This window comes from Gymnogyps californianus, chromosome 1, assembly GCF_018139145.2.
Source record: "Gymnogyps californianus isolate 813 chromosome 1, ASM1813914v2, whole genome shotgun sequence".
Lineage (NCBI taxonomy): Eukaryota > Metazoa > Chordata > Aves > Accipitriformes > Cathartidae > Gymnogyps > Gymnogyps californianus.
The window spans coordinates 174,891,695-174,918,070 of record NC_059471.1 but is presented as its reverse complement, the minus strand read 5'-3'; the positions used below and the strand labels follow the sequence as shown (position 1 = coordinate 174,918,070).

The window sequence follows — 26,376 nt, the reverse complement described above, 5'->3', positions numbered from 1 at the left end:
GGCAAAGCAGACACTTATTTATACATTTAACAAAATGGAAATTATAGAAGTAACAAGAAGTGCTCTCCAAAGCACTCAATAGGTCAGTCTAATAAACTGCAGAGAACTTATTTCACAGCTCTTGTGTTGCTGAGAACTCACTAAATTCACTGCCTCAAGGAGTCGAATACTTGGATAATGCAGCTCTCATCACATAGGTAATCAACTTTAAACACATACTTACACTTATCCTTTCTTATTTTTAAAGATTTAAAAGTTTCATGAACTGTGCACATTAAAAACCAAGCTAAACAACTTTATTTTTAAAAGTAAAGTACCACTATGGAGTTTAAACCAAGTATCTTTTTAAGTAGATGAAAACATAAAGGATGAAAAACAAGTACATCTCCAAGATGTAAGCAGCTTACACATATCAACTCACTTTTCAGGAACTATGGATATGGCCTGTAAGGAACTGGAAAGCAAACCAAAGTGAGAAAGTGATGCAGCCCAACATATTAATTTTATGCCATTTCCAAATATTTTACTTCAGAACTTGGATACACAGCAGTTTGTCATAGCTCAGTTGGTAGGCACTCACTCATTAACTGGTGGTATGTTTTTTGTTTTAGATCATGTGTCTATTCCTTAAAAATCACTGCCATGGAACCTTAACAGATAAGCATTGCAAATGCACATAAGCTAGTTTTAAAAAAAGCTTATGGGTTCTCCATTATGATTGCTATGTACAAAACCAGTGCTAATGTAAAAACATATATGAGAAGTCAAGCATTTTCAAAGTCACAAATTTAACAAGTGTTCTTCCCACAGCTATTTTCTTCCTAATAGCAATGTTATTCATTAGATTCTACATTGAAGGTAAATAATGAAGAGCAGCAGAACAGAGTGCCCTGGGACCAGGCAGAGAGAGACAGATCTTTCCCTCCTCAATCCACCAAAACCACACTTCTTAGACTTTGAAAATATACAGCTAAACAGCCAAAGACAAAGAAAAAAAACCAACCTTGTTCAGTCTTCACCAGGAGAGCTCAAATGGACATACTCAAAAGCAATCTCTGGGCAACTGGCTCTAGGTGGCCCTGCCTGAGCAGGGGGGTTGGACAACATGCCCTCCAGAGGTCCCTTCCAACCTCAACCAGCCTGTGATTCTATGAAATCACACAGCTGAAATATGTATAACAATGGTTTTCTAGAGCACTTAGGAAAAGAATGAAAAGCACTATGAGTATCCCTACAACATTTCCTTTAAAACATAGAAGAGTATACAATTAATGTGTTCATTTAACAGTTTTGCATTTCATAACTCTAGAAAACCCCTGCTGACAATGTGCAAATCTAGATGGATACAGTGCAAATCAAAAGCAGGAGTATCTGGCAAAAGGATGTCTTTTCATGGATATAAATATTGTTTTGCTCCAGTATGTGTGAAGTTTCCAAGGCACACTGACACAATTGTAAGGAATTTTGTAGCTTACTGTTATTACCATATTTAGCACTGTTTATTCTTCATCTAGAAGATTTTTTTTAAAAAACATTTATAGGACCGGATACGCATGTTGCAACACAAGAGAAATATTTTGGCTTAACTCTATAAATTCTAGATTATTTAGCTTTTTGAAAGATGTGTTGTTTCATGCTGTTAATGTCTCAAGGATAGACCACACAAAAAAGGCTCAATTTTTCACCAATCAAAAATGAACCCTTTTGCCAGTATACTGGAGTATCTCAGCTCCAGTGAGTGATATTGGCAAATGCTCCTAACAGGAAAGTTAGACGAAAGAATACCTAGATAGGAAGGGATTCATTAATACTGAAGATTAAGGCATTTTCTGTATTTTCCCTGAAATTCACACTCAAAAATCTCCTCACCTATTCCACTGGGGAGCAGACCCTACTGAACACATTCTTTTTCAGTATCAGCAAGTACAAAAGACATATCATGAAGACTTCTAGGAAATGGGATTTAAAAAAACATTTAAGGAGGCATTGGTACGTAACCTAACACAAGGAATGTGACAGATACAGTTCATTATTTTGCCTGTTATAACCAATGTCCAGTACACAGCAACAGCAAAAAAGGTACCATCTGAGACACAGTAGACATGTCTTTTGCAAAGAATGGAATTTTAGTCTTCAGATACAATGTGACTTTGTGAGACTTAAACAAGAAAGAAAACTTATCCAGAATAACAATATCACTGAACTTGGTGTCTATGCTTTACTAAGAGAAAATACCTATGAACCAGCCCCAACAAAGATATCTCTATGGAGGCAGACCTGTATATTTGTGTGTATGTATATATAATCTATTTTATATTTATAAATATGTAACAACACTACTACTACTACTAATCTATCCAAACTGAAGAGCTTTGTAGACTACTAAGAAAACAAATTGGGTTTATGCCTTCTGGGGGGGGCGGGGGGAGAGTCGGGGAAGTGCATGCATGTGACACCAGAACCTGTTTAGTTTGAGGCTGCAACTGAAACCTTGCTTCCTCCACTTCCTAACTCAATAAAGGTTTACAAATACTTGCAACTTGGAAGTTGCTGGAATGTCACAAAAGGTGCGAAAGAAAAGAAGGCCTATTGTCAGTAGATGTACATTGGGTAAAAGCAGTCATTAGCACCAGATGAAAACCGGTAGGGGTCTGCAAGTTGAAAAAAATTTAGAGTCATTGCTCAAGAACGCAGTTCAAAATGTATTCCACTTTTTAGCATTCAAGTATCTTATGCACATATGACTGTTTCAACACTTGCAGTTGAAACATCTAGCCACAGACTATGGCTGCAGGAAACAGTAGTTTTAAAATTATTTTTCAAGAAGAGTATCTGAGACTGTATTTGTAGCCATACGTACACTGGATCAGAGTGCCCACCCGGAGAGTAGCAAATGACAATGCATCTGGATAGAAACATCCCTCACTACTGCTTCAAAAGGGCATGTTTGACAAGATGTTTAACAAAACTCAACTTGTTGTTCCATCAGCTTACTTTCAATTAGCCACTATCAAACCCTCATTTTAAACATGTATTCCTGTACCAGAATGCTGAAAACAGAAAACACTTTTGCAACTTAAGGAGATTTGCTTTTGAAAGTTTTTTCTGGCTGTACTTAATTAAAAATCATACAGCGAAATCAACTCACCTCGCAGTTTGACTACTCTTACACAGAAACAAAAGTTTTGTTTCGGAATGATGTTCTAATTATTTCCTTTAATATAAAATAAAATCAGTTATTCACACAGGGGCAGGTTTAACAGCAATATTACAGAAAGGTGGAACAAATCTTGCTCCTTCTAATGCCTCTTTGGTTCTTTCAATGTTTTCCTGAAGCACTGTCCAAATTGTAATTTCATCCAATTAAAAATCACCCAATCAAAACCAGATTTCATTGATTTCAACTACAACACATTTATTTTTATTGCTAGAATCTTGTAACTATACTTGATTTGGAAACTCCTAATTAATTATGTCACTGAAATCCAGCCAGTTGCCAACAGCTTTTTTGGAAGAATGAGTAAAAGACAGTATTTCTAAATAGGCCACCTTGGAATTCTGTTACTTCAGACTGCTTAAGCCAAGTCCATGGCTTTCAGAGCTGAGCTAAGGAAAGGCAGTCTTGTCTTCTCTACAGCTGCACGTTCCCAGCCTCCTCCACTTTTCCTGGCTCTGGCCTTCAGGTGACTGACTAGGAAACCATTCAAGGAGCTGATGCAGCAACCCAGCAGCCTAGCAAAGGAAGCCATCAACTGTCAGCCACAGTGGCTCCCTGAAGCATCACCCTGTCCAGTCGCATGAGCACTGGCACAAGGGACAGTGAGGAACTGCAGCCAGCTCAACTCAGACCATCAAAAACTTCTGCAGAAATAAACCCTAAGTGTTTCTGCCTTCTCATAACATCAGCATTAGCTGACAAAGGGACACAAAAGCCAAGAAAAGCACCTTGAGTGACCTCTGTCTATTTTAAGTGTTCATATCTGCACAGTAGAGGTCCTAATGTAACAAGCTAGGTGAGACAACGCTTCAATAGCCAACCCTCACTGCAAAACTCCCAAACATAGACAAGCAGGCAAGTCTGGGCATAGTGTTATGAAACAGTATTTTGCAGCTCTACTTTTTTTTTAAAATAGTGAGACCAAGGCTAGTATGATGGAATGTAAATGGTTATAGTTTAAGCTTTGTAGTAATCTAAAAACACTGAGCAAGAGAGTTTCAGCAGCGCTCTAACATTTCCTTCAGAGCATCTCCAATGAGTGCTCTGAAGCACTAGCTTCTTCTCTTCTTGTGATCTCTTCTTCCTCATTTCTTTTTCAACTTTTGCATGAATGTTAAACTCAAGTACAACATAGTCTTTTCGAACTAGTGGGCAAGGGTCTCTACCTGCTGGGTTCCATGTTAGTGTGCCGTACTATCCTAAAAGAGGGGAAAATAAAACCTCTCTGACATTTTGTCTGGAAGCCACAAAGCCATACCATATTGTATTCATTTCCACTAATAAACAAACTTATAAGGGGAACACACCCCTGAACCACTAAGAGATTTTAATCTAACTCTTTCTGTAAACTGATCCAGCCTGATCTGTCTGATCCACGAACCATGCAAAAATCTTCTGAGTTATTTTAAATCCTGATTTGCAAGGTTTTCTTTTCAATTTAAGACAGTTCTAAAAAAGAAGCTAAATTGGTTCAAAAGCTAGTAGACAGTCTTAAAAATAAGCTGCTAAAACAAATTCTCTGTGCTTATAAAAATATTCCTATGTCCACATACATATCTTGCTTTACTGTTACTCGCAAACAAACTTTTTAGTTCACAGAATGCAAGAGAAACACAATTCATGTTTACCTGTGGATTACACTCAAATATTTCAATAAACAGAATACACTTTGTCATTCTCTTGTTTGAGAAATCAGTGATGACACCAACTATGCTGATAGCATCAGACCTGAATCAGAAAACCATTCTTAGTAACGGCAAGGTGCTTGTTGCTTTAAAACAACTACTCACAAAGCAGTGCAAGAACTGGTAAACCCAGTTACAGTAATAGTAGGAATGGCCAAGATGAGGCGTATCCCATTAAGAAAAGCTTAGAGAAAAATGAAAGATGAGGAAGTTGATATGGGCTATTACAACTGAAGGATACCTACACATTTTAATCACATGAAGCTCACAGTCAGGACAGACGGCTGATCACAACTCCCAAATACTCTCATGAACATGTCCTGTGGCCTTCATGTCAGCATGATCTTGAAGATTCTGGTCATGTTTTTAATAATCTTACAGTACCACTCTAGATCACAACAGAACCATCACTTTCTTTTGAAAATATTTTATGTGGTTAATCATGCAACTACAAAGGAACCCCTCCACAAACTTTTGAGGTGTAAGTGTGGAAATTTTTGAAGTAAATTCAGAAGACAGACTACAATTATAGACTAAGATCCTCATCCCAAACTTTTATTTACTTTACTGCATAAGGAGACAAGCTTAGTTTGTCCAAGTCAGCCAGAACAGAAGTAGAATAACAACAGCAGCCAGCAGAGTTCATTTGTAAACATGTCTTCCAGTCAATGGACACTCAGTGAAACGGGTTTCTCAGCAATGTCATATAAATGTTTAACCATGGATTGCTGCATCTATATAAGGCAAAGTAGCCAGTGTGTCTGATTAACTAGGTAGTAGAATCTGTGCAATTCCTTGAGCCCTGGAACATATTGAGAGAACAGCGATTGCATAAGAACACACAGCACAGATCCGTCTTCTTTGCTCTTAAGTCACTCTTGTCTTGTTAGGTCCAGGAGGCTGGGTATCTCAATGTAGACATGAAAACAGCTATACAGGAAGGGAAAGGGAAGGTACTGGAAGCCTGGGATGGTATCAGTAAGCCAGGACTATAAGTCAGAAGAGGACAGAGGATGGAGACAAAACAGGAAAAAAAATCCCAAGAAATCAGAAAACAGAGAGAAGACTAGAGCCTCAATGGTTAAATATCAGGATGTAAGAGAAAGGGGAAGAGAGAAAGGAGAGGGTGTCTAACTGGGCTAAGAAATGGAAACCAGTGAAGTGAAGAAAAATGTTGAGATGAAGAGATGTCACTTCTCATGAGGAACAACTGGGGAAGAGGGAGAAGGCAAAAGAGAAGAAGCAGGAGTAGTAAAGATGGAGGAAAACGATCTGAAAATTTCTGGCAAACAATGCATTCTTTCCATAGGGGAGGGAGTCTATAACAGAGCCCAAGATTTCAGGAAAACATCTTTTCACTTTTGCTGTCACATGTCTATAAAGTCTACTAACAGTCTCTTCCCCACCCGCGAAGTACTGACCACCTGTTGTCAGAATAACGCAAGTAACAGCTTCAAATGGGATCTCAAAGTGGTTGTCCCTATGTGAGAACATGCTTTGCTCTCAGTTTGCTTTGAAAACCTAAGGGAGTACACCCAAAACTGTTAAAAGCACAGTAAGTTGAACATATTTGAGCCTTTAAGCTGCTTATGGTCTCAATTCAGCCTTCTGGCATTCACATTCCAGTTCTAGGTGTAATCACAGAACGGCATTTGCTGTTTCCAAAGGACTTCTACTATATTTGGGACTTAAGTGAGATCTGAGTGATCTGAATAAGAATTACTGTAGAGGAGGCTGTTTTCTGTAAGACCTTCCCTTACTGCAGATGTTGGAAGGGGCAAACAAGCCAAACATGGTCAGAACAGAAGAGGACTCTGGTCCTGACTCCTTTAGCACTCACACCAGAAAGTGAAGCCACTGTGAGACATACTTTGTTCAAGTACTCTTACTGAAAAATTACTTCAGGGGAGGTAGAAATTTTCAAATATACAGGAAAATCAATAGATACTGTTAACTCTAAGCACAGTGGGCATTGTATACCTCATGGAGGTACAGTTAGAATAAAACCCACTTAGCATTTATGAGCACTGGGCACTGTGCTGACTTCACAGGAAAATAATCGTTTGTTTTCAACATGAGGTTTGAAGACTATGCAATGAGTAAGATAGATGGCAACATACATAACAAAATATTGAACAGCAGCTCACAGCAAGTCAGATTCCTCCTGAATGTGATGCCAGTCCTGAGGGGGAAAATTGACAAACAAAGAATGTACATCCCACATATAACTAAAGCTGACTGAATGAAGACTGCACAAACAAGTCTTATTTTAGCATGTTCTAGCTTTGGAGTTTCCTATTTTTGCAATGTTAATCAAAAGAATTAGCTTATTTTCAAGTAAGCTACGAATGTGATTGCACAAACTTCTATTTATAACCAACCCACACACAACCAAGTTTTTGCAAGTGAGTGAGTATATACAGCATGTGAACAGAGTAAAGATAAGGTTTATGAAAAGCCACAAAGCACTATGACACCCACCACTGAGTATTCGGCAGATACAAATAGCAATGAAATTCTGCACAGGGACTGAAGAGGAAGCGGAGACTGAACTAAAAAGTGTTTGATTAGCAAGAAAATAATCATGAAATTATATAGTTACTAAGGTTGTGACAGTAAGTCCACCCATTCTGCAATGACGAAGTGATTAAAAAAAACCCACCCCTACAGCAATAAAAAGCATCACTCAACTAGGTTTATAAGAACCCAGGAATATAAATATAAAAGACAGCACCATGGTAAGAAATCTAAAGCATAACAGGACAGGTTATTATTTTTCAGAATGAGGGTGGTGAGACACTGGAACAGGTTGCCCAGAGAAGTTGTGGATGCCCCATCATTGGAAGCGTTCAAGGTCAAGTTGGATGGAGCTTTGATCAACCTAATTTAGTGAAAGATGTCCCTGCCCATTGGCAGGGGGGTTGGACTAGACGATCTTTGAAGGCCCCCTTCCAACCCAACCCATTCTGTGATTCTATAGGTGAACAAGTCTGAGGGGTGGAAAATACACCAGTGAAGACTGGATAACTGTAGGTACTCTTTGCACTTACTTCTACAGCCAGGATATATATATACAGATGAATTAACCACCTACACATTTTACCTGAGTAAAGAATATCTAGAAGAGAATACATTCATATGTCAAATAAAAATGTTTACACAAATGCCTTGCTTCAGTTGACATATTTTAGACCCCATGTTACCATTACATATTCCTAATAATTGTGATAGCTGTGTCAATATTAATTCCACACGGGCAAAAATTTCACACACTGGTCAGGTGCATCAAGAGCTTCTGAAATATTTTTCTGATTGAAGAACTTGAGTAATGACCAGGGTAACACTTGGCTCAAAGACAAACAAGTAACAAACAGGACATGCTACACGTGGGCAGCATCCCCTACAACTGAGACAGTAGTATGACAAAACCATAGAAGTTTCTTTCAATATTACTGTGGAGAGCAACAAAATTATCTTCCTGTACTAAACTTCAGAAGATGGTGGTTCATAAATTAACTGTGAAACTACTAGCTCCTAGGTAATGTGTAGTCGTTAGACATTTGCTTGGGAAACTGTTCTGCACTATTAAGACCCAGCAAAATACTAGCTGAATTTATTTTACAATAGTAACATAACAGAGGGGTTTGGATAAGTTTGCTGCATCTCTCAGGTCCTTACCCCAAAATCAGGCTATATATCTACAGTAGCAGTATGATGGCCTCTACTACAAACACCCATTTAATCAGCTTTATTTCTAGCAGAACTATATATGTAAAGAAATGTGTTGTGTACAAAGATCTCGTACCTTTTATACCTGCTTGAAACCATCCTGGAGGAGTCCTAAAAGAAACAGAAATGAAAAACTAATTAACATTTTTCTTGTATTTGTACTTCCAAAATACTTCACCACTCCATAGAAAATGAAGCCTGCAGTTAAGAGCAGGAGGCCCATGCCTCAAACAGCTGCTGTACAACTCAGTTTTGCACTATCTTGCTGTCAGGAATAGACAAAATACCAGGATTATTGTCACCGTGTTACTGCTTCTGAACACCAGCTCAGAACCCTTAAACGACAGCTTCTGGTTACATCTTAAAACTGGATGCACTTACTCCATCCCCCAGCATCCAGAACATGCAGCTTACCAAAACAGTATACACCCTGCCACCAATACACCTTCACTACCACTACTAATATGGAAATGCTTGTGCGCTTTGATAGCTGTTCATCTACTTGTCCAAGAGCAGCAGAGCAAAACTGTTCCAATTCTTTGGCACCACTGCTGTCCTTCTGGACGGAACAAAAACTGAAGCCAGCAAGTAGTCAGGGTTGAGACCCAAATCAATTTATTACGTATCAGCTGGGTCACAGTAACTACACGTATGCTCCTCACCATGCTAATTCAGGTGCTGCAACCTGGCTCACCTCAGTTTCTCTCAGGCTACCTGAAGTCGTCTTCTCCTGGCATTTGCTGTTAAGCAGGTAGGCTAGAAGTCTGCATGTGGACGTTTCATGCAGTCAAATGTCAGACAGTGACTTGTCAAGCTATGGTAAGTCAATTTTTAGATCATTGCTCTCTAAGCACCTGCAGAGGCTTAATGCATTCTGACTACAAACTTAAAGAATACGCTGCGTCTCCTTTGATTGCTATTTGCAAATGATCTTAACCGAAATAGCGAGAAACAGAATGCATTTTACATAAGAGTAGAGATTTTAAATACGAGTTCAGTGGTGCAAGAGCTGTGCATCTGGCCCTTTAAGGACACATATGTGGATTACTTGCACATTAGAAGTCTTATCATACTTTTTCTAGCTTAAGGTAAAGAATTTCATTACTTTTCAGATTCCGACAATGCAGTAAGATGTTTTCACTAAGATTACATTTTGTTTGGGTTTTTTTCTTTGTTTTTTTTTTTTTTTTAATTTGAAAAAAAATCCACTATGCTTTTATTCTGGCTCTGTAAAGATGGAAATGGAAACAAAAAGAACAGTGGGGAAAAGGGCTCATTTATTGTTACACAATCCCTGAAAAAACATAGATGCATTATGTACAAATGAGAAAACCTTAAAGAATATATTTGCATCAATAATGCTATGCTTGTAGCTTCCCAATACCAGTCTGATCACATAGAAAAATTAAGACATGTTTCAACTGGTAAATGATGGCTCAGATTAGACAGAGTAAGTCCACAAATATTTTTTAGGATGTTGTAAGAAGAACATGAACCAATTATTTTATTAGTCATAGACAAAGCTCCCCCCAGCATCAGCAAATATTAGGTAAAAAGTCAGGAAAGAATATTTAAGGACTTAATGAACTGAACAATTGCCTTTACTGGAAAAAATAATGGCAAAGCATGAAATTCTGTCTATTTATGACACTAACTGCAGACAACAGAATAAATGAGTTCTCAAAACAATATGCAAGAGAAATTCCATCCACTGTGAAAATCCTGCAAAGCATTACACTACTTTCACTGATCAGTGCATTAATGTCTTTCCAAGTAAATAAACAAGCTAAAAAAATAGGATAAAAAGAATATTATTTTATTATAGAAAATAAAGTTGACAAAAAATATTTGTATTACAGAAAAAAACCTCTATCTTAAAGTGCATTTTATTTTATGAAGCATTTTCAACTTCTGCAATGTGTGTTACACTTTCCCTAATACAAGCAGAAGAACAACATTCAACGAAGTCAAGTCATTGGAATTATTTAAAGAAACCCACAAAGTGGTGTAAAATTGCTGTTTTAACATTGATAACTATTTTGTCATTGATGACAGCATCTGAAAAGTAGCAATTCACAGTTATGAAACAGCAACCTAGTTTCACCTCTAAAAGGGCAAGGAAACAGAATTTTAAATGGTACCAATGCTATTTTTAAAGTTTACTAAGGATGCATTACCTTTGAAAGGTCATGACAGTAGGGGGAGGTTTCTGAGGACTAGAAGGAAGTAAACGTCACTCCTGTCTTCAAGAAGGAAGATCCAGGGAACTACAGGCCAGTCCTTACCTCAGTCCCTGAGTAGGTGATGGAACAAATCCCAGAGGACAAGAAGGTGAAATCAGCATGGATATATGAAGGGGAAATCATGCCTGACTAACCCAACAGCCTTCTACAACGAGATGACTGGCTCAGTGGATGAAGGGAGAACAGATGATGTTTATCTCAATTTTAGCAAGGCTTTCAATACCTTCCTGCATAACATATGTATAGGCAAACTGCTGAAATAAGGACCAGGTAAGTAGACTGTGAGGTGCAATGAAAAGTGACTGGACCACCGGGCCCAAAGAGTTATGAACAGCAGCACAAAGTCCAGCTGGATGCCAGTCACTTAGCAGGGGCTGATACAGGGACCAGTACTGTTTAACGTCTTCATTAATGACCCGAATGATGGGACAAAGTGCACCCTCAGCAAGTTCACAGACTACACAAAGCTTGGAGGAGCAGTTAATAATACATCAGATGGCTGTGCTGCCATGCAGAGGGACACCAACAGGCTGGAAAACGGGCTAACAGAGACCTCATGAAGTTCAAAAAAAGGGAAATGCAAAGTCTTGCACCAGTACATGCCGTGGACCAGCTGGAAAGCTACTGTGCAGAAAAGGACCTGGTGGTCCTGGTGGACACCAAGTTGAACACGAGCCATCAAGGTACCCTTACAGCAAAGAAGGCCAATAGCATCCTCAGGATGTGCTGCCAGCAGTTCAAGGGAGGTGATCCTTCCCCTCTGCTCAGCCCTGGTGAGACCACAGCTAGAGTGCTGGGTCCAGTTCTGGGCTTTTCAGTATGTGGAGAGACTCCAGCAAAGGGCCACACAGATGGTTAAAGGTTTGGAGCATCTGACACATGAGGAGAAGCTGAGAGTGCTGGGAATATTCAGCCTAGAGAAGTGAATGCTCAGGAGGTATCTTGCCAATGTGTATAAACACCTGATGGGGTAAAGAAGATGGAGTCATACTCCATTGTGCCCAGAGAAAGGATGAGAGGCAATGTACAGAAACTGAAATACAGGAAATTTCAACTTAAACGTAAGAAAATACTTTCTTACTGTGAGATTAAACACTGGAGCAGGTTGCCTAGAGCGTTTATGGTGTTTCTATGCATGGAGATAATAAAAACCCAACTGGCCACAGTCCTGAGCAATTTGCTATAGTTGACCCTGCTTTGTCCGCAAGGGTTGGACTAGAGACTTCCTGAGATCCCTTCCAGCCTTAATGATTCTGTACTTCTGCTCTGCTCGTCTGAGTTCTCCACTTGTGTTCTTCTCTCAGCTTAGTGAGGTTAAGTGAACACATACCTAACATCTGGCAGCTTCAGAGTATTTCATTCCACCCTCTAATGTTGTTATCTAGGGACTTGCCTACCTGAACTTTTTACACAGAGGACTGTAACGGCCTGATTTTTAGCTTTAAGACAGTCGGCAATGACTGACAAGGTAATTTGATGCTGATGTATGTGAAGAGGTTCGAGTAGTTTCATCTAATACGTTAAGATACATGTTCACTGTATAAGAAAACTGAAATGCCGTATCAGTAGTATCAGTTACAGCTCTTGGTGGTGATGGTCTCAGAAACATCCTGGTTGTCCCATTAGCCACAGACAAGTGGTTCAACTCTCTTTTTAAGCTTGGATGGAGAAAGAGAGACACGTAGGTGACTGGGTCAAAATTTTGCCTGTCTGTAAATATAACTCTTGCCAATGAAGTAGGACCCCTGGGCTCTAAGCTTCCTCAGTTCTTAAACAGCTTCTTTTTCAGGAAAATGCTGAAGCCTCCAGGTTATGGCCACGCTTCCTAGTGAACATATTCCTCTGCTTCCAGTGAAAGGTAGAAGTTATGAGAAAGGGAGAATTTGCACGAGACAGTGCAGTCTAGTGAAGCACACATACCCTTGTACAAAGAAATCTCTGGATCTTGGATGCTTGTTTTCCACTCTAGACACCAAAGGGATGCAATGTATGCATTGTATACCCTCAAATTTGCTGAGACCTTTTCATATAGTAAATGCAAATATAAGCTGTAAAGCAATTTATATACATAGACTTGTATGTTTACCTCAACAGGAGACTTCTAAAAGTTTGGCAGTACTATTCAGAAAAGCCAGTTCTTCAGAAAAAGAAAGCCAGGAAAGCAAACAAATGCTCAGGGACAAAGTACATGGCAAATACTCTCATTTGCTACAAATGACAGCTCTTAAAACTAAAAAACCAATTAACTAGCCCTTTGTAACAGATGTTTCTACAGCAAGTATTAGCTATTTTTATTTTTGTAGTTAAAATTATGAACAAAAAGTTAAAAATACACATCTGATGCACAAAAACAATTTTCTCTGATAACCAAATTAATACTGCAGATTTGGTAAATTGTGACTTTTATTACTTTGGAATCTCCAATGTAAATGCAAACCAATCATTCTTTAAGGTGATGATGCAAGCACCAGAAAAATACATTCTTTATCTCTGTTCTCATGTTATGAAATTTATTTTCTGTGTGTTATGTATCCAAAAGTTGCTGGAACAGGAATAGATGTAGTTATATTATAAACAGCATTATGTGTCTATTAATCAAAAATGAATCTAAGCTTTCAAACTATTCAAAAGCTCTTAAAATGATGCAAACCTCTTACAATTTAAGGTCTTGTCTCCTCCACTTTTGGCAAGCGAAGGTTGGCAGAAAAATGAAGAAGGGGAAGGAGAAAGGAGGGAGATCCCTGTTCTGCAAAGAATTAGCCTAAAAGCAGATGATCAGGCATGTATATAAATACTAATTTACAAATTTTGCTTATATTCTTTAACATTTTTAAGCTGAGTTTTAACCCATGCTTAAAATATCTAGTCAATACTATAAAAATGAATGATTTGTCAAAATAATTGTTTATGAGCAATGAAGAGATCAGTTTATTTGAACATCTCCCTTCAAAAAAGGAATTCTTTTTACTGTCTGTGGAAATCCTGAACGGAAAAGCAATCAGTAAAGAAGTAACCCATAACAATTATGCTAATGGTTTCCTTTATACTGGTGAAAAAATATTGCTGCCAAAGACGTCTAACATCATCAGCTCTTCATCCAGGGTTGAAATGAAACACTCATTTCAATACAGTATTCAAAACACAGCTTTAAATTTACTTTTATTTCTTGCACATGATCTCTGGCAGCTTGCATTATCTTTTAACAGTATATACTACTGCTAATAAATTATATAATCAAGTAGTCTTGCTCTTGTTTCATCTCCAGTGGGAGTTCAAGAACACTGCAGACTAACATATGTCAGCATTGCTCCAGAAAACTGGTAATGCTCTCTTTTCATCCTGTCTACAAAAGTGGTTGTGCAGCTACATATTAATGCACAACAGGGTGTGATCTAAGTGAAAATAACCAAGGAAAAAGCAAAGATTCATCTCATTCATTCCACATGAGCTCCTTCATCTATCCGCCATACAGCCTAACACACACACACACCTGCTGCACAAGAGAAGGAGAATGTATAAGGGCAGAAAAGGCAGCAGAGACCATTTTCATTAATGAAACCATTTACTGCCAATTAAATTTCTGTCAAACTAGGATGTAAGCAACTTTACTAACTCCCCTCTCTGCTCCTAGCTCATCTTGTTATTTCATCTGGCCAATACAGAGATTACATAAACAAGCTGGTCATCAGGCTTTAAATAAATAGTTGTCTGTGTTTATAAGTGTCTGACAAAGATTTCCAGACATTAAACCAAACCTACCATTACAAATCCACTAGTTAAAATGCACTAACAAACATTGTTTTTAAACATGTACAAACTCTGGAGTCCACTGGACTATGAAAACAGTTCACTGGAATCCCCTGAAAGACTACTTAGAAGTTTCGCAAGCAATTAAAGCAAATTGCCTGGATCAGATCAGGCTGCGAGGGTACCCTGGTACATATACTGGCATGTAGAATATGTGCAGTGTTTTTGATTTTGACTATACACTAGTATAAATTATGACTACATAATGATATTCCTGCAACATGCAAGGTTAAATTTTGACTGAAATTAGGCCATCAAAACAATCTATTTTTTCATACACAATCCAAATATGGGCTTCCTACAAAGCTTCCTATACATTCTTCAAGATGTGAGCAAATACAACTTCACTGCATGGAGGAAGGAGGTCTATTGCTGGGGGTTCTTGTCTTTTTACATATCAAGGAACAGGTAGATTCTATCTCCATCCAGCCAATCAAGTTAACTCCAATCTCCTTCATGAGTCACATCTTGATTAACTACATCTACTTTCTTCTTACATTAAGTACAACTTTACATTGCCATTTCCTTGGAAACGGCAGTTACATATCTTCTGCAATGCAGACAAAGTTTCATTCAGATATTAAAGTGGGATAACATCTGAATGCTTGACAACTGAAAGGCAATCTGATCCTAATACAAACCAGGAATAACTGCAGGCGTGAAAAGTAGGCAAAAGAAAGAAGAAATACACTTCTTCCCCCTCCCATCAAAATTCCCCAAAAGCAAGCATCTCTCAGGAGCAACACAGTCATGGAGATACCATTTACCTTCCATTCCCGATTCTAAACCCCTTGAAAATGTCTAGAGGTGTTTTTCATGGAATGCAACAGAAATTGAACTTTGAATGGAAATGCTTTCACCACTCGGGGGGGGGGGGGGGGGGGGGGGGGAATCTCCACTCATTATTTCCACAGAAACCATTCTTTCCAGAAGCACTCTAAGGTGCTTTCAATAAGCTTAAAGCAGCAATTACATCACTCAACTACTTGCACCCCTTGTAGCTGTGCACTTTCTAGACCTCTACTTGGACAGAATACTTGCACGTACAAAACCATCCCAGGCTCCCTCCCCTCCCCTTATTCTCCTAGCTGCCAAGATTTTACATCTATTTCCGAGACTCATTACATTTTATTTTTTCCTGGTGCAGATTTCCTAGAGATGACCTTAAACACTCTTTACTCACCCAATAAATCTCTTCTATAAGCAGTCATTCTAAAAGTGAGCTTTTATTTCTAAAACTGTTAAGAAAACATGAAGTTATCACCACCTATTAATCAGTTACAAAATAAACTGAAACAGGAACCTGGTAAGATTAAACAAAACCAAAAGCTGACCTACTGTTTTTAAATAGCCTGACAAAATTTTTCGTATTTTGATCTTCCTTTGATTTGTACACTGTCAAGTTGGAACCAACACATTTTAAGAGAGTGTTGTTTAATTTACATCCAACTGATCTTTTTAAAACATGTCATAATGAATAACACCTAACAGAATAAAACTTTGAGCAGGAAAAAGACATTCCTATATTCTGGAGATTAAAATTCAATTGCCAGAACTATTTTGATATTGTGGCACCCAGATAGTTAATTCCAGATCAGCAATACAGAACAACCTCTTCCGTGTGCAGCAGCTGATGTAGACAAGCAAGACCTAAAAAAAAAGTCATAGAGGAAAAGGAAAACACAGTTTCTTTACCCATGCTAAAGAGAGGAAATTTAAGGTTAATATACCCTGTGGTCACATATTTCTGAAATACTGGGTGAGTGATTCAGGTAGGCATTTATAAAAGTGGAAAGGCAATGGCATTACAGTCTATACAAGGATGATACTTTCTTTAGGAAGGAAGCCGTAAGAGCAAATATAAAGGTAAGTTCAATAAGTAAATTAATCTGTTAGAGCATCTGCCTATATTTTCTTTATTGAGAGACCAAACAGAAGATCCAAAGAGAATACACCTCTCCAGACGCAGAGTAACCTAAAAATAAATTAGGACAGCACCACAAGTTAGCAGTTCCCTAGACTGACTTTGAACTTCCCAGGCCCTTTCACTGCAGCCCGTATGAAATCCATGCACCTCAAACAGGTTCCAGGCAGCCTCTTCTACCTCTTGACTATGCAACCCTTTGGGGAGAAAAGCTATTCAATTTATTTTTTCAAAAGGGAAATCTGAAAACATGTCATTCTCTGTGATGCGTGCGCGTTTCTGGACTGTGGATGAATTATGTCCTAGGTGAAAACACTGCAGTTCTCTTTACCTGACAGAGTAGAGCCTCAGTGAAGTACTGCACATCCAATATGCATGTGCGCAGAGCCTGTTCATGTGCTGGTTTTGCTTTTCTAGAAATCAGAAGCAATGAAGACAACCATGCAAAGAACGCCTCTTCCCAAAATCTGCGAGGATCCAAGCGTACCTATGAGCTCTGGCTCAGCACTGGCCTCATCTGGCTCCTGCAGAGTGACTCAAACATTCTTACACACAGCCTGCCTGGGCACGACACCCCGCAGACACAGGCATGCCCCTTTCTGAGCCCAGCCGAGTGGGAAGCATGGTTCAAAGGCACTTGAGTGCCTCAAAGAAGAGCCAGCCAGGCTGTGCATGGGCAGCAACACTGAAGTCTACTGCAAAGACACATTCTATCCTGACCTACTGAAATATATTTGCACCATGTTCCCAAAAGTATTCTGTAGTACACACATTATCTGTCTCTAATTACTTCACAGGATAAAATCCAGCTATTCCAACTATTAATTACCTGTCCCATTGTGGAAAAAAAAGCAAGTATATTAGTATACCAATTACTAAACTGTGGCACAATTTTAGGTCAGACTTATTTCATATCATGTTAATGTATTTCAAAATCTTAACAAGGTTTTTTTATCTGCTCTTACATAATTCCATAGTTGCAAAGGTATGAATGTTTTGTATGAAGAAAAACTCATTAGAATATGTAAGTTCATGCTGGTTCTTTGCCTAAAAACCAGTATGAACTAAATCTAATGCCTAACTTTTTGGGCTACTTCTTGGCCAATACGGTTTACAAACCTATCTGTATTTTTATACAAACAAATGGAGGATTTTAAGGTTTATTAGTTCTTACAGTTCACCAGTATTTCTTAATCAGCTTTAAAATAGATGTTCATAACACAAAATCACAGAATGGTTAATGTTGGAAGGGACATTATATTTATATTACATATATTACATACTTATATATAAGTATTTTTATATAATATCTTCTGTTAGATTGTAGCATATTGTTTTCATGTTGATTGATAAACATAGTCATGTGATTTAAGTAAGACTATAGTATATTTACAATGTCCTAGAGGTTTCAAAATTATTACCTATACCTTGTAAAGCAAAATAAACCAAATTATTAATTATAGATGAAAATTTGCTCAGAAAAAGGAGACACCAACATGAGAGAAAATTAAAGAAATACAGTGAACATATTATTTCCACCTAGTGATCAGCCTGTGTAGTGAGCTAAGCCCCAAAGGAATGGGGAAAAAGAACAAAAAAAAAAAAACCAAAACCAAAAAACAGATTGGAAAAACAAATTTCAGTCAGGGAAAAGTTAAGTGTCCTTAATTCCGTTCACTTACTTAAGTGAACCTTAACATTATTTTTTTACAGCCTCATCTACTACCTTTAATTCCTATGTAATTAATAAGGACTTCAAACAAGAACTAACATAGACATGCTAAAACGCCTGGGTGCAAGTGACACGTATTATTCCTGTGAAGCCAAAGGAGTTATGACTCATCTCCCTGTTTACATAGAGCCAGGAGGCCACAGAGAAACACTGCAAGAACGTCTAGGGAATCAAATCAGACATCTAACAGGAAGGTAAGTATCCTCAATGCCTACCTATGAGGAAATCTATCAAGGACATTAGGTGAGAGAAAAAAATTAAAGAAATACCTGCAGGTAAAACAAGTAACTCCCACAGAAGTCAAATGTCATCAAGAAGAAAACAGCTCCCCAAAATAAGGAAACTGGAAAAACTCACTAAAATATATGAACAGAGTTTTTTCTTTATTTGTTATTCTCCATTTCTATACCCAAGCAATATTTGACACCAAAGAGCCAGAACAACAGTTCAGGACAAACAGTTAGGCACTCAGAACAAAAGCTATGAAGGAGCTGATTAGATCAGGCTGATAAAGCCCTGACTAGATCTCAGGTGACTCACTGACAGAGCAGAGCTGGAAAAGTGATCAGAAAGACAGTGATTATATCCAACATATGACCTTCATGGATCAGTGTTGAATAGTCATAAACTGAAAATGTAGGCTTCCTAAAATTCCCTGAAAAGAAAGGGAACTTGGAAATACTTGCACAAAGCTCCCAAATTCAATGTGTCAGTCAGTCATAAACAAATAAAGAATCAATACATTGCCAGAAACCTGAGGAACACCTCCAATATGTAAGCAAAAAGCACAGGATCTAAAACACACAACGCTGAAACAGGAGAGCATTTTAAAAAATACAGAATGCAGATGGCCATAAACCTTTACAGCTCAGAGAAATTAAGAGAGTAGTGTCAGTTCTTAAAGGTCTTTTCCAACCGAAATGATTCTATGATTCGAGGATCTCGAGTCACAGAAGAGCTAAGTCATGATATGAAACCCACAGCAGAGATGATGACAGTGAAAACACAAACAGAATTTGCTGAAGTACTTTACAGCAAGTGTAAATATAAAATCCTGCACGGAGCTACGTGCATAGCCCCTTCACAACACACTACCCTGCATCCAGACATACAAACAGACAAAACACAATTTCCCCAAATTATTTTCAATGGGATTTGCCTCACATTTTACAGACCATTATAACTTTTTCAACTTCACCTTAGAGTGCCGAGCTGCTTGTTGACTTGTCTGTACAGTGGTTTGCACACTATGTACTAGAAACATAACTAGTGATAAAACCAGCTTCTTCAGTGGAACCAGTTTAAAACAGTGAACCATCCTGCCCACATCTACTAGGTACTGGTTCCAAGAAAAGAAAAAGAGAGGCCCTTGTCAGTGAGCTTACCAGCAGAATGGTCCTGACAGCTTCTACTAACAGAAGAGTAAATGGAGGCAGACAAGCCAGAGACTACTCTATGGCTCCAAAGCCAAGCGACAGAGTCACCACATTCATATTCCAAAGCACTTGATCGTGGGTCTCCTCCATGTCCCATGTGGTGTCCCTAAGAAACAATAATCTGCAAGTTCCCCTCCAGTCAAAAGCACCTGAAATAATGCAAGGGCTGAACTAGAGCCCAAAGCAGTGTTTTCATAGCACGAAACCTAGATCTGTGTTGCACACCCCAGCATGTTGATTAAGGGCACGCAGCTGTTTCTGAGCTAGCAAAGGCTAGTAATATTCTCATAGCACTACACGGGCAGCCAAATGTGGTGCTGTGATGTTCATACTACATGTGAGGACTGGTTCCTGGCACATTATTCTTCAAACAGTCCCCAGGTATGATATAGGAGAGCACTAGGTAGCATGAACCAAAACCATGCCAGAAAACCTTGCTAATAATTAAGCCATAGGCTCTATCAGCAGTGCAGCAGTTCAGCTCACACCCAGGTCTTGCTCTTTTTAGCAGTATAAACTTAGTCAGACTGTCTCCACCAAACAACTCAATTCCGGACTCCTCCTCCCTCCTGAGCCATCACATTAATTACACCAGACTACAAGGATGTAGAGAATCAGGCTTCCCTCCCCCTCCCCCATCCTCACACCACTATGGAACTGGAATATGCAGCTTCTAAACACACAAGCACATCTGAGTAACTACCACTATGATATTCTCTAACTTAGTATGAATAACACGAATGTATGATCCATGCTACAAAAATGTTTGACAACTATTGCTATGTCTATTTCTGCAGAGCTGTATAAATTTCTGCTCATCTTTCTGCAATAGTGAGCAAGTTGTCTCTCCTCTCCACCTTGCACAAAGACATTCAGCAGGGATCCCCCTGGTCCATGTAGGTTCTTGCAGAAGAGCATCCTCTCCCTCTGTACGCACCCCGCAAGTACTTACAACTTCGTTACCTAGGCTTCAGACTTGTTCCTGGCATGAAAGCAGTATTAACTAAAATTCCCTCTCTAGAACAGAATAGCAGAAAAGTGCAGGAATCAGGAGTATCACCATACCTTACAGAAGCTTTTGATATCAGTCAGGCTGTGTCATCTATTTGTACAAGCAGATATGGCAGGAAGTCCTTCCTCTTTCAATAAATTTGTATTTACCCAAGGACTCTTCTTCCCACAGAAGCCTCAGCTACAGTGTATCATCATACTCTATGGGATTACATTTTTTTCCTCCAAGAAATTTTAAGAGAAGACTAGGAGGAGATACCCACTTAGACATCATCATTTTTGACAGCTGAACAGAATTTCCATATTGACTTTCAGAGGTAAAACAATCTTCTCAAACCAGCACTCAGCTGAGTTAAAAAGCGATGCCAGTCCAAAAAAGAAAGCATGTGGGAAAGAAAACGAATTCCTTCACATGAGGCCCCTGCTGACTGCTCAAAACATTAGCTGGGAATTTGAGAAACTGCTTCCTATTCCTTATGGCTGTATAAAGGCTCCAAACCAGAGTAACATCAGCTAATGCACCAGCTTATGCAATTCTGAAGCATAGCTTCATGAACTCATCAGTGAAACAGTGCAACAACAAAACAAATGCCTGCTCATACAGGCTGAGTACACAGCAGCAACAGCTTGTAGATAAGAAAAAAAAAGAGAAGAAAAGTAAACAAAGCCCCCCAAAAATAAAATTTTAATGGAAGGATCACAACCAAACTTGAGAGAAACTACAAGGAAGAAATCATAACTTACACACTTTGCTTCCCACTTGGTCTGCACAAGGATTTAGAAAGTACCTGAAGAGCATGCCGTACTGAAACCTCTGCAGTTCCTAGGCACAACCATGAATCTAAAGCAGGAGTAAGAAGCCTCCACACTGCCTTGCCTTCACAGATCCAGGCTTGATTCAGTTTTAATTTTTATGCAGGTCCTGTGATGAATAGTTGTACATGTGCACAGGCACACAAAAGCGAGCATTCAATTATAAGAGACTTCATGGGTACGTTTAACTTTATTTACTGGGAGTGAAATGCATTCCTGAAACAAAATTTTAAGCTTAAACCACTTATTCACTAAATTAAACTTTACTGAACACCGATGTTAAAAATGTTGATCATTTTGTATTTCTTTCAAAGAAAAGCAAAGTTTGCTTGTCAAAGGTAATCAAATTTATGCTGACAATGATCAGGCACTGAACACAAATGATGCCTTCCACAAACAAACAGAAAGATTTCTCTTTTTGATCAGCTGTTATGAAGACAAATGTTGATAACCATGTACTAGTATTTCCCTACAAGAGTGGAAGTCAGACTACTCAAAGTAGGGATGCCCAACCTGCATCCCCAAGCCTACACATCACTGGCCAAACAACTTCATCTGGCTTGTAGCCAGTTTACAGCCACCTGCTTTCCCTTCGGTCTCACATTAGTAACTGCTAGCTCTCAGCTTCCTGATTTCTTAGGGGCAAAGGGGATCGCAATTTCACTTGTAAGCACTTTCCGAAAGCAGCAGTATTAGATAGTGCACACGCAATATAGTTGAATCAGATTTGCTGAGCAAGTGCAGATCCTTTGGGAATGTAAAACCCACTGAACATGCATAGATCAGCAGCACTACACATAGGCACACATATACTAAATTTGCTTACATGAGACAAGAGGAGGAGGATTTTGGCAGAGAAACCTACGCTGCTACAACAATGTCTGTTACATAGCCCATTCAGCTGAGAAATCCAGACTCCACTGTTTCAAAACTCAGTTTCTATTAAAACACAGACACACGCAATTTAACTAAAAACTAGCAATCTCGTTTTTGCAAAACAATTCATTCAGTGTCTTTAAAGCGTCCAGTTATACCAGACAAGACCATCATGTAACATCATTACTCCTGAACTCAGAGAAGCTACCTTGCGGATTAATTAAAAAGTTACTACATGGAGTGGGGTTTTTTCCAGTCTCCAGTAATACAGACAAAAAGCATTTAAAGAAAACTAAGACTGCAAAGTCAACCAATTCAGAACAGGTCAGAACATTGTTGACTTATGCAACTTTCATTCAAATTCTTACAACTACATGCATCATGATACTACCTTTCCTGACATCACCACACGACGTATTTTTCCACAAGATCTCCTAGGTGGAACACAAACAAGAGTACTCAGTGAGTAGTGCTCAGTATTTTGCGTTCGATTGTTTTTCACAAAGTGGCCAGAATGCCTTATTTACTGCTATTAACATACTCAAACTGCTCTGAGAACACATGCCTATATTGCTATAAACTACTTGAGTGACGGCCTGATCCTACGCGATCATGGAAAGATGGAATTCCTGCGTTCCTGTTCTCCTTACACAGATCACAGGAATAATTTGGGTCTCCCAAGCCATACCAACCATGGCAGTTAAACATCTGAAGCACCTGGTTCATGTCATGAGCTGTACAGGGCAGCAAATTCCCTGCAACTGTCACTTTAAAAACACCGCACACAAGATTGACTCTAGATGCAAATATATTTTAAAAATTAAGTGATCTTTTAATACTTAAACAAAATTGAATTTGAATACTTTTTAACCCATTTTTATACATACAATAAGATTTCCTCACAAGTCTTTCTACTGCATTCACTATTATTGCTTAAGTGCTTTGCGAATACTAATGACTATTTTCATACCATCTCTCTGTGAAGTGGATCATGTTCTTAATCTGCAAATAGAAAACCCAAGATGAATATTGTCTGGTAATTAACTGTTAAGTATTAGAGTCCCACAACCTGATTTGGCAGAATTACATACAACTTCATATACTCAAACACAGGTCCTCCTAATTCACATATTTCTGTATTTTAATCACATTTTATTTACTCACTTTTTAAAACAATATCAATATTATAATCACGTTATTACGTAAAATAATCCTTGACCTAATATCTGAAGAAATATAGCATAGAAAATAAAAGACATGCCTTAATACATCCGGGCATGCCCTGTAGCACAACTGCATTTTCTCTACGGACAGAAATTAACACCAAGTAACACCATGACAATATACTTATAAAAGATTAATTATTACTCTTGAATGCATGCACACAGTTCTCCTTTGCAAGAACTACATGAAACCTAGATATAAAACATCTTTGAAAAGCTGTGGTCAGGTATGAATAGATGTGAATATCATTACCACATATTTTGGATAATGGGAGTAATTGCAAAATGATGCTGTATGACATTACACTGCTGCGCAAAATAAAAAGCCACAAAATGCAAAATAGACAGGTATAAACTGCAATGCGAGTTGAGAAGCTTATTTGGCAGCATATTCTTGGTATAAGATTCAAGTACAAAACTCTGGGGAAGCTTGTGTCAAGCAGGTTTTCAGCTGTGTTTCCTAACGGAGATGCATGTAATACTTCCGTTCCCTGCATGCCTCGCAGTTTGTCACACAGCTAAGAAGTCACTAGAGACTTTTATTCCCTAACTTGATTCTATTTACTGCTTTCAGCATAGCTTATAAGGTGCCTCTATTAAACATTTACAGCTTTGTTACACTGGCATATATGACTGCTTCAGAAAATTTCAATGTGTTGGGTCACACCTAAAGTAAAGGATGGTATTTAAGCAATCAGAACTGCACCAGAGCACTTCTGTGGGAATATCTTTGGACTGCATTCCTTTTAGAAATTGCCTGCAATGTTCTGGTGAAATGTTAAGCTTTATTAGAACAAAAGGTTAAAAAAAGATCAGATGTGGTTTTCCTTCAATTTTCATAGGCTCTTGGATGACTTACGACTAACTGCACAAGTCATAACTAAATGGTCATGCTAATAAATTAAGTTCAGATGACTTCACCAGCCATCTAACCTATTCACTACTGAAGTTAACTACAATGAAACCAATCTGCTGTGGCACAGTTTTATAACTATACCATTAGGTGAATGCTGATTATGTAGACATTTCATCCTATCCTCACCTCCAACTGACAAGGAGGATTCTTTCAAAGGTACTGGGTAATTTCTGCACTAAAGAGAATGATTATCCAAGCATCTATCACAAGCTATCTCTTGCAAAGAACACAAATCTGCATTGCTGCTACAGAGAGGAGCGACAGCAATTCAAGACATGGCAATACTACTGTGTATGCAAGTCAGTACTGTGAGTTGAAAACTAGAGCAACTTCTCCTTTTGTTATCTTGGATTAATAGCTCCACAGGAATTCAGTACTAGGATCAAGCTTTAGCCTGTCTACTAATGCACATAATTTGAATTTATTTCAAGAATATGATACAACATACAGTATAAAGACAATGTTCAGTGCTACATATGAAGTGACATTTTTTGGCTAGCAAATCTGTCTAGTGTTGTTGATTGTGATCCAGTGTGGAGGTTTAACTATCTCAAATGTATCTTACAAAGCTGTATGTTGTATAAAATAATATGGTAAGATTCAACATCTTAATTTCCTGAATTTCTTGTTGCTGCACAAGCTAAGAGCAATACAGGGACTCCAAGAAATGCACATTACAATTGCATACACAAAAAAAATTAATAGTTGGAACAAGATAATCTTCAGAACACTTGAGAAGCAAAATTCCCCTACCAGTTTCATGCCAGCAATACAAATTTGAAAGCAGGTTTCTAGGAGATGACCACAGAGAGATCTTCGGCAGTCGTTCCAGACACAAAAGGTATTGGTAACTGTGATAGTGAAGATCTGCAGTTTCTTAACTTGGAATTAAGAAATACACTGGACAAATTGTGCTACTGTGTGACAATAATAAAGATTAGCATTCCCTTTTTACAGCAGGATACTCTAAGTCATTCTCATTTTTATAAATTGTTACCTTTCACTTGAAGGCTTCAGAGTATTTATTTCACAAAGGTTGAACCTCATTATCTAAGTGACTCAGAGCTTCCCCTTTTCATGCTCACAGGCACAAAAATTGGTATCTCACACTCTAATTGATCCCTATTTCCAAGTTATGTTAGTAGAAAAAAAAAAAAATCATCATTCTGACATGCTTGGTCCAAGTTTGCCAGGGAGAGGAAGGGATTCAGCCCATCTCATTTTAGACGCCTGCAACTGATCTATTGAGACCACTTTTGTCATCAGTGGGGAGAAAAACACACATGTAGAACACAGTAAACCCTATCCCCATGCCAATGTCAAAAATAACTCCGAAGATCTCAAATATCTTGTTGTTTCTTGGTGCTTTTGCCAATACATATTTACTGAACTATTCCCGTATCTTACACTTAAATGTCAAACTGTTCACAGCTGATGAAATTTTTTGCAGTGTGTTCATACAGCGCACAGCACAACAACTAGCATTCACAGACACTACAACATTTGAAATAAAATGCGAGCAGAAAGGAACCAAAGATAACATGAAGCACAGGATTTCAAACTCCTTCCAAGGTATTGAGAATGAGTTCTGTGTTATTATGGCATAATTTCCAGAAAAACAGCCAGTTGTGATTTGAAGGTTTTAAGGGATGGAGGACCTACACGTGTCTGCCACTGTAAGGCTTTATGTTGGCTTTGGATTAATCTTCTCAGCCTTCACAATTTGCTCTCCAATTTTCTAAGAACATCATAAAGTAATACAGA

The 26,376-nt window shown here is 38.4% G+C and overlaps 1 protein-coding gene across 1 annotated transcript in view; it reads right to left on the bottom strand.

Moving 5' to 3' along the window:
- Nucleotides 1-26,376, bottom strand: part of PAWR (pro-apoptotic WT1 regulator) — an 81,283-nt gene that overhangs the window by 8,317 nt on the left and 46,590 nt on the right. Inside the window, exon 3 of the mRNA XM_050892082.1 lies at nt 8,708-8,742. Within this exon, the coding sequence (XP_050748039.1) occupies nt 8,708-8,742 (35 nt within the window). The remainder of the gene's footprint in view (nt 1-8,707; nt 8,743-26,376) is intronic.